General features: G+C 56.4%; 1 protein-coding gene across 1 annotated transcript in view; it reads left to right on the top strand.

Annotated features, from left to right (window-relative positions):
* Positions 1 to 9,087, top strand: part of GRID1 (glutamate receptor, ionotropic, delta 1) — a 625,808-nt gene that overhangs the window by 600,120 nt on the left and 16,601 nt on the right. The window contains exon 15 of the mRNA XM_005871153.1: positions 7,423 to 7,589. Within this exon, the coding sequence (XP_005871215.1) occupies positions 7,423 to 7,589 (167 nt within the window). The remainder of the gene's footprint in view (positions 1 to 7,422; positions 7,590 to 9,087) is intronic.

The following is a 9,087-nucleotide window of genomic DNA, read 5'->3' as shown; positions in this document are numbered from 1 at the left end:
TCCACAAATTACCTGAAAGATGGGGGGAATGTGTAGCTAGCGATGGACATTACTTTGAATAAAGCACTTTTGATGTTTCTCTTGAAATTATCGTGTTTTCTTTGATTACAAAATCCGCCATTATTAACTGGTACACCGGTTAATAATAATAATAACTCCACACTCAGCACCTCCAAGAGGCGGTGATCAGCCCCAAACTGCAGGTCCGCAGAAGAGGGGGCTGTGGCGGTGGGTCGGTCTCCATCCAGAGTCCTGCACCTTCACCACATGGTGCTCCAGGAAGAGCCTGGCACAGCGGCCACGGCAGGAGAAACGCTTGCTGAGCTGCAGGAAACGTGGCCTGTGGCACAGGAGAGTGGGGAGGTCCCCATGTGGCATCAGCCAAAGACGACTGGGCTTGTTTCCATTCTTCATAAACAAAACGCTCTCACACAGTAATTGTGAAGGGTCACAGTGTACACATCCTGTGGCAACGGCTGTTTACCATAAACGCTGTCCTACTGGTCATTTACCTGCACTTACCCTCTGCTCGCAGGCCCTCAGTGCACCCCATGTATGAGGCCTGAGATCCTCGCCGGAAGCCTTCACACCCAATGGGGCTGAGGCCGGGTGCCCAGCCCCCCGCTGCACTCCCACTGCCAGCAGGCGGAGGGGCTGGGTTCAGTTCACACAGCTGGGGTCCAGGGCCCAGGCTGCTCATTCCCGTGAGCAGGTGTCTCCTTTAAACCACACAGTAGTCATAACATCCTCTAAGATTGGCATTCCCCGGCTCAAATCGCCATTGCCGAAATCCCGCTGCCGCCCACTCCCACCAGCAGACTGCAGGCGGCCTGGTGACTTGGCACAGGGAACGGACAGTCGTGACTGCACCAGGGTTCAGGCTGCGTGTGGCGGTGTAACCAGAGGAGCGAGCTATGCGACACGGGCGCTAGAGAGGGTCAGGCACTGCTTTGTTGGGGTGCCGGGTGGACAGGGAGAGGCAGTTGCGTGCCACTGGGCGGTGAAAGGACTTGAGGGGCCTCAGGTTTCTGAGTCCCCAGCGTCCAGAGGCCCCACCCGAGCTGCTCGGGCATGGCTCCCCCGCCGTCCACAGCTCCCTGGGGCGCAGCGGAGCAATTCCCCAGCGGGCAGAGGGGAGCGCCGCCTCACGAAGCAGACAAACGCCCAGACCACGCTGCTGGCTCCACCACTCCCTGTCTGGGTTTATCGGGGACAAGTTACTTCACTTTTCTGAGCCTCAGTTACTTCATCTGTAAAAGGGATTCGAGTTCTGCCCTCCGGGATTCTACTGGGTTCTGAAGGGCCCTGCACCAGCCCGTACCCCACGCCCTCCTGTGCCCGGCCCCGCAGACACCTGATTCCTCCTGCACTCCTTCCTGGCACGCTGCTTGGCGCTGGCAGCACGCATTCTTGGGCTGGGAGCAGTGCGGCTGCTGCCCACAGGCAGGCAGGATGGAGATGGAGGCCATGGCTCCCGGGAAGGCTGCTGTCTGCAGGACTGTGCTCTGAGTGCCTCTGAGCAGCAGACCGCGCAGTGAAGGGCGCTTCAGTCTCCTTTCCTTAGCAGCGAGGGCATGGCGAGCCCCGGTCTCCTCACTCAGGGCTTGGTTTATGGTGCCCAGCCTTCCTCCGGTCACTGACGGTGTCCCCACATGGCCGGGGCCAGACCCCTCATGGTCTTGGTCCCTTTCCATTTGTCCCACTTAGCGTGTGCGTGGATGGGATGGGGTGACTTCAGGGAGGGCGTGGACCTGTGTGCAGGAAGGAAGGCTGCCTGCGCTGCTGGGTCCGGGGATGGATGGCCAACGCCCTTGGCTTCTCTAATGCCAGAGCTGCTCTTCTCTCCTTCTCCAAAGTCCTCGTGTCTGTTCTTTTTATGTGTGGACTCAGTGCCTGCTGTTTTCTTGTAGTATTCTTTTTCTTTTCTCTTTTCTCTTTTTAGGGAAAGGGGAGAGTGAAAGGAGGGAAACTTTTAGAGGCAGGTCAGTTGTGTAAAGGAGACATCCCCCTCCCCATGCTGGGCAGCATCGGGGGCAGTGCCGGAGGGGGAGGTCTGCGGCTTTTGTGTTCTGCAGATGGGCAGGGGTGCCTCCAGTGCCCAGGCCCACAGGGAGAGGAAGGTCAGATTTGGTGCCTATGGACTGGGTGATGTCTTAGCTTGTATAACAGGGTTAAAGAAGACATTTAATCACTTTGTCCTAAGACTCATCACTGATCCCACTCAGGTTTGTAATAATCCTTTATATATACAGACTTATTTCAGAGAGGAAGGGAGAGGGAGAGAGAGAGAGAGAGAGAGAGATAGAGAGAGAGAGAGAGAGAGAGAAACATCGATATTAAGAGAGAATCATTGATTGGCTGCCTCCTGCATGCCCCACACTGGGGGTCGGGCCCGAAACCTTGAACCCTGACCTCCTGATTCATAGGTCGATGCTCAACCACTGAGCCATGCCAGCTGGGCTTCTGTCCACCTGGGGGCACATCACATTTCACGTGTATAGAGAACATTGCCTAAATTGTGGGGTGTGAGAATTCAGGCTGAGGAATGGACTGAGTGAGGCCCTTGTGGTTGGGGGATGTACTAGTATCCCCCAAGATAGAATGCTTTTTTATGATGAATCACATGTCCTTCTAAGCTTCATATTATTATTAGAGGCCCAGTGCATGAAATTTATGCACTGGGGGAGGGGGGTGACCCTCAGCCTGGTCTGCACCCTCCACAATCCAGGACCCCTTTCATTTATAGGCGTTTCTGTGTTTCTGAGTGGTCTTTATAATTACTATCTGTTGCACAAATCCCCATGTAACTTGTGAACCATAATTTATTAGATTATTTCCCTAAATTAAATGTTGAAACTGTTCCCATGCTTACTTATAGGCAACATTGGATTTAGAACAATTGTTCTGTCTTTAAGATACAGAGATGCCCGTGCCTTACGTTTCCGGTTAAAGGTGCAGTTGCCGGGGTAGAGATGGTGAGCAGCTCAGATAGTCACGCTGTGTTTGCCACCTCACCTGCCGACAGATCGTGCCACCTGTGATGCCCAGTGCCATGGAGGACCTCACCCACATTATCAAATCCTCACTAACCCTGGGCACTATCAATGTTAAAAACACGTGTGGAGGCAGCAAATTGCATTTCTAGGCTATGTTACCTTTCAGACCTCCACTGCAAATGGACCTGCAAATGCTTTTCATAGCTCCTGGAGGAACCGGGGCTCCACTCCCAGGACCCAGAGCTGGCCTGGAGCACTCCTGATTTCTTTGCCCTCCTGAGCTTGTGTAGAGCCCCAGGTAGGGGGTTGGGGTGAAGGCCACCTGGGCTTTGTGTAGAGCCCCAGGTGTAAGGGGTGAAGGTCACCTGGGCTTGTGTAGAGCCCCATGTGTGAAGGTCACCTGGGTTTGTGTAGAGCTCCAGGTATGAGGGGTGAAGGTCACCTGGACTTGTGTAGAGCCCCAGGTGTGAGGGGTGAAGGCCACCTGGACTTGTGTAGAGCCCCAGGTATGAGGGGTGAAGGCCACCTGGGTTGTGTAGAGCCGCAGGTGTGGAAGGGCTGGCTGGTTCCCAGGCCTTGATCCAGCCTTACTTTCCACCAGCTGCACTACAACATACTGAGGCACACACAGACGTGTGCTGAGTCCCTAATTAGAAATGAGGAATACATTGAATATTGTAAATGAGCAAGCCTGGTAAAGGCCATCTAACCCACTAAGGAGGTGAAATACAGTATTTTTTTTTTGTTTTAATGCAGAACACAAATCTATGGGGTCACTTTGTCCTTTAGGCATTAGGAAATCTACATCAACGATCTATTTGTGAATAGTCAGCACTCCCCATTCATTCCCCCAGCCACCTGGGAAGCAGGGGAGGAACGGGACTGAGAGGCCCAAGGAAGAATGAGCTGGAATGAACAGGAAGTGGCCAAATAGCCAACTCTAATGGTCTGTTGTGTTGCATGGCCCAGGTGCCCAGCTCCTGGGTGGGGGCTGGATTCACCCTTCTCGCTCTGGAGGAACAGCTGATGGAGCACAATTGAGAAGGGAGTAAAGTTTGTCTTCCCAAGAGACGGGAAAACCCGCAGCAAAAAGGAGCAGTTACTAAAGTAAGACAGGAAACCGTCTCAAAGTGGACAGGCCTCCAATGTGGAGCTGGGGGAGGCGGGGGAGGGCAGGAACACCTTCCCAGAGGAGGAGAGGGTGGATGGGCTGGGCCCACAGGGAGGAAGCTGGACCTCTGAGCAAAGTGGGGTAAATGCTCCGACTCAAGAAAGGAGGAGGAGGAGCTGGTAGGGCAGAGCCGGAGGAAGGGCTCAGTTCCTTGGAGGCAGACGCTCCATTTGCTGTCCCTCCACATGGAGAAGCCAGAGCTAGTGGGTAGCAGCATCGAGTAAGAAGGTGGGCACATGATTACCAGGGGCATGTGAGGAACTGGTTCTGATCCGACAAGGAGGAGCTGCATCTTGGAAGTTGGGGTGTCCTGCTCATTCTGCATGGGGCAAGAAGGGGGTCCCTGGTGGGGCACAGTCATGATGGGCGGGCTGTGCGGGCTTCTCAGAGTCTGGGATGTCCAAGAACAGTCGGGGCTAAGGAGCCTCTGGCACATGCAGGTCTGTGGCCCAGCGGGGAGAGTGGGAGCTTTGCAGAATGCCCAGGTGGCCTTCATGGCTTCCAGAAGGTTGTCATTGAAACCCGTGAACTTGAGACACCCGGGAGGTCCTGGTGCTGCATTGTCCTCCGCAAGGAGCTGAGAGAGGAGCCAGGAAGCCCGAGGGCCAGTGTTTCATGGGAGTCAGGGCCCCTGACTCGGCCCACGTGCAGGCTGCGGCCCAGCGGCCCCTCGGGTCCCTCGGGTCCCTGCTCTGGGTCAGCCTGTGCCTCTGGAAGCAGACGTAAGAGATGCCCTAGGACAGTGGTCGGCAAACTGCGGCTCGGCAAACCGCGGCTCACGAGCCACACGCGGCTCTTTGGCACCTTGAGTGTGGCTCTTCCACAAAATACCAACTTCTGTGCATGGGCCACGAAGTTTCAATCGTGCCCACATGTGGTATTTTGTGGAAGAGCCACACTCAAGGGGCCAAAGAGCCTTGTGTGGCTCGCGAGCCGCGGCTTGCTGACCACGGCCCTTGGAAACTGAGTCCCTGCTTACAAGTGAGAAGGCTGAGGTCTGAGCCCCACAGCAGCCAGAGAGGAAGACTCCCACCTCCCCTTCCAGCCATCTGCTGGAGGCAGGGGCTTGCAGCCAGGACATGGCTGAGCCAGCAGGACTGTAAATGCAACTCCCTTCGGGCGACTGTGCTCACCTGTCACGTAGCCCAAACCGGAGCCGCCCTGCCTGGCCTGGAGGAGAGGGGGTGCCATCCGCAGGGCCGGGCCGCTGCTGTCCGCGTGTGTCCACCCGCTGGCCCAGCGCCTTTCCTTTTCCTTTGTGGAATCACCTGAAAGGTAGACGGAAACATAATCTTAATTCTTCCTTCAGCAAGACATGCCCTTTTGAAATCACACAAATAACAGTGTCCGATTGTCATGGTGAATTGCACGTGTGGATGAAAAATGCCTCCGTCAGGCTAAAGCCAGATATCAGGTCATAAGTCAACATTTTGCTGAAAAACTTCATTGCAAAGAGGCGGACAATGTATCTTTCCTTGAGAAAACGCGTTTGCCAGCAGGAAAGAATTTCACAGACTGCTACCTCCCACGGGGAGGGGAGAGATGAGGTGACTTTGCAAAGTGCTTTAGGGACTTCTGGAATCGGCGTGGCCGGGAGTGAGGGTCTGACGTCCTGGAATTGCTTCCCGAGGTGAAGCTCTGGGTGGCACGGGCGTGTCATTTCTTAGAGGACCGTTGGGCAGCATCGTGCGCGCTGGGCACAGCCTGTTCCGGGAGTGCCACATGCTGTCCACACCCCCCTGATGGGAAGCTGCTGGTGAGAAAATGAGCCATGCTGGCCCAGGCACTCTGGGCCCCAAAAGGAGTCCAGTCTCGACCAGCTTCATGGAGGCAGCGGTGGTTCCCTTCGGAGAGTCTCAGTGGACAAAGACTCAAGGAGGGAGACAAGGACACGCTGACAACGTCATGAAGCTGCTGCTTGCCACCCGGCCTTCCTGTCTGCGGTGTATCGGCCTCCCCACCAGCACGGCCTGCGTCTCCCAGCTCCCGTGGGAGCTGCGGGAGGCGCGGGGAGAGGGCAAAGAGCACATGCTCTCCATAGGAATAAACCAGACTTGGCTGCATTGAGAACATCCTGCTCTATTTTCAAAGCCGGCCAAGGGACAGTGTCGACTTTGCCTCTCCTTCCAAAATGCAAAGCAGCTCACACTTCTTCCCGTGTGCCGGCCTCCGGCACAGGCAGAGCTCTGGCTCCGGGGAGCGCCTGCCAAGGAAGGCGGATAGCGGTGCATGTGTGTGGACGTGGGTTCTCTTGTGTGGGCAGTGAAAGGCCAGTGGCAGAAACCCAGGCAGACACCCTAACAGCAGGAGCCCGTCCTTCATGGTCCCTCCCCATGTTGTGTCGTAAATCAGCGAGTGAGATACCGGACACCTTAATGAGCCAATTAATTAGGAGTCGTTCATTTCGTGCAGCCCAGAGGGAGGTATTTCTTCCAAATCTCTGAGTGAAGACACAGAGGAAGTGTTTTGTATTTATACCTTTCGAGCTTCTTTGTCTGCAGGTTTTACAAAGGGCTCTGTGTGAGTGATTGTTACAGACAGTTTGTAATCTTGGACACATAAAGAACAAACATTTGGCATAAGAATACGGAAATTATTATCAATATCAGTCCATTACGTTAGATGGCTAGCTTGCAAGGTCAGACAGTTAAGTTTTTATCTTTTTCTATTATTCAAACTAAAACAGTTATTTTATAGAATATGAGACCTACCAAAAATGACAGAGTTTACAGAGCAAGGGACTATCTCACAGTAGCAGAGAATTTCAAACAGCAGTTTTATGCAAGATGGAGGTTACTATGCTTCACCCACCGCAAGTGCCTGGCTTAGGTGGTGAGTCACAGCCCCTTGGGAGCGCTGAGCCTGGGGCATCTCCCCTGTCCACCCAGCAGGGTTCAGCCGGGTTCCATGGAGAAATGGTAAATGGAAGCTTCTATGCTCCCCCTAGATCTCTGGTGGGAAAAATCTCAGTTCCCTGGGGCCAGGGCAAGCCTGTGCCGAGGGTAGGTCCGTGCCCTGAGGTGTGGGCACGGAGCCTGCAGAGGCGGCATCACCCCATCTGTCCTACCCCAGCCAGCCCTGGCGTCGGCGTGGCGTGGCGTGGCGGACCTGCAGCCAGAGCACCAGGAGAGTGCGCGGTGCTGGCTGGCAGGCGGGCGATCTCGGAGGCCCCTCAAGTCCCACCATCGAGGAGCCTCGCTGCCTGAGGGGAGTATAGCAGGCTGGCCTGGCTGACTGCGCGGTCTTCTCTTTCAGGCAAAGAAGGGGAACTACGCCTTCCTGTGGGACCTGGCGGTGGTGGAGTACGCGGCCCTGACCGACGACGACTGCGCGGTGACCGTGGTCAGCAACAGCGTCAGCAGCAAGGGCTACGGCATCGCCCTGCAGCACGGCAGCCCCTACCGGGACCTCTTCTCCCAGAGGTGGGCACCTTGTCAGGCAGCCCGAGGCCTGGGGTTGGAGGTGACCTGCTCCAGGCGATGAGAGTCAGCGCACACTTGTCTATTCACCCCTTTGCTTGGCGCCAACCTGTGCACTGCTTGCTCCCCCCACCCCAGCGGGCTCCGGGCCAGGCCGGGCTCCAGGAGAGGAGGTGCTGGTCTCGCTGGCAGCTGGGTGGGAGGGCGAGGCCAGCAGCAGGGACCACAGAGGACACCCCGGAGCAGGAGGAGACCGGGGACCTCCCAGAGGAGAGGCCTTGCAGCCTGAAGGATGAGTAGGAGTTACCCAGTAATTTAAAGTAAATGAATAAGTAATTGGGTCTGGCAAGGGCCCAACAATTACTTCTTAAGATAAATGCAAAGTAGGAAGAATCACTGTGGACACGAAACAGAGGGCTGGTCAGAGGAGCAGAGGCTCCATGGTGCTGTGTGCGTGGACTGGGCAGACGCTGCTGCTTCTCGTCGCCCAGATCAGCATCCTGGTCCTCGCCGCCAGCGAAGGGCGGGGGAGGAGGGGCGGAGGGCTGTGTGGATGCAGCGGGTCCAGCCTGCGCTGGCCTAGACCTTCCAGGGTGGTTTGCTGGCACGAATGCACCCCGTGACCCTGCGTCTGGCTCCTGGGCGTGATGGTTTCTAGAGGCTCTGTCTGCACACCTGGCCAGCCTCCTGGAGGACAGTCGTCTCTCGTCATCCCCGGGTTCCGCCACAGGAGCGTGCCTCGGTCCTTGGCCAGGGGCTGGCCTTCCTGAAGGTGGAAGTGGAGAAGCTCAGGGCTTTGCCAGTGGCCAGCCCGCTCACAGGAGCTCTTGTCCCCAGGATGTCTCAGCCAGAAGCCCACCACTCACACCTGTCTGTGAGGTGACATCCTGGTGGGTGAAGGGGGCAGAACTGGAGCCCAGAGAGGCGTCCGGAAGGGCTGGCTGTGCCCAAACCCAAAATGTGGCTGAAGTGCCGAGGGAAAAGGCCCACCTGGTGGACAGGCGTGGGGTCAGCCCCTGTGGCCTGATTGGTGCCCTCATTCCAGCACCAAGGGCCACCCATGAGGAGGGCAAGGGTCGTTAGAGGTCATCAGAGCAGCACCCTGAGGCCCTCAGGGGGAGCAGACACCGGGGCTCACCCACCGGGGCTCACCCGCCGCTACCGGGGAGTTGGAAGAGAGCAGCAGGCTCCCTGCCCCAGGGCTGGCCCATGCTGTGTTGGATCTGCAGGCTCTTCCCTTCCTTCTCCCGCCTCCTGGGTTTGGACTGGGGTCTTCTCATCACAGCAGATGAGCCCCATCTGGAAAGGCCGAGGAGGGCCTCTGACTCACCCATCAGAGACTTGTGTGCAAAACTGGAAAAAGGGGTAGAACTAATGAAGTGAGATGAGGCTTGGGGTTTACTGTAGCTTTTAATGAAGCAGACACCCTATGCCTCCCTTTGCTCCCGGAGCAGAGAGAAATGACAAGGGGGGAGGGGGAGGAGGAGGAGGAGGAAGAGGA

Source organism: Myotis brandtii, unplaced genomic scaffold (genome assembly GCF_000412655.1).
Source record: "Myotis brandtii unplaced genomic scaffold, ASM41265v1 scaffold33, whole genome shotgun sequence".
NCBI lineage: Eukaryota > Metazoa > Chordata > Mammalia > Chiroptera > Vespertilionidae > Myotis > Myotis brandtii.
Note: the sequence above shows the minus strand (reverse complement) of the source record. Positions and strands in the feature narration are given on the sequence as shown.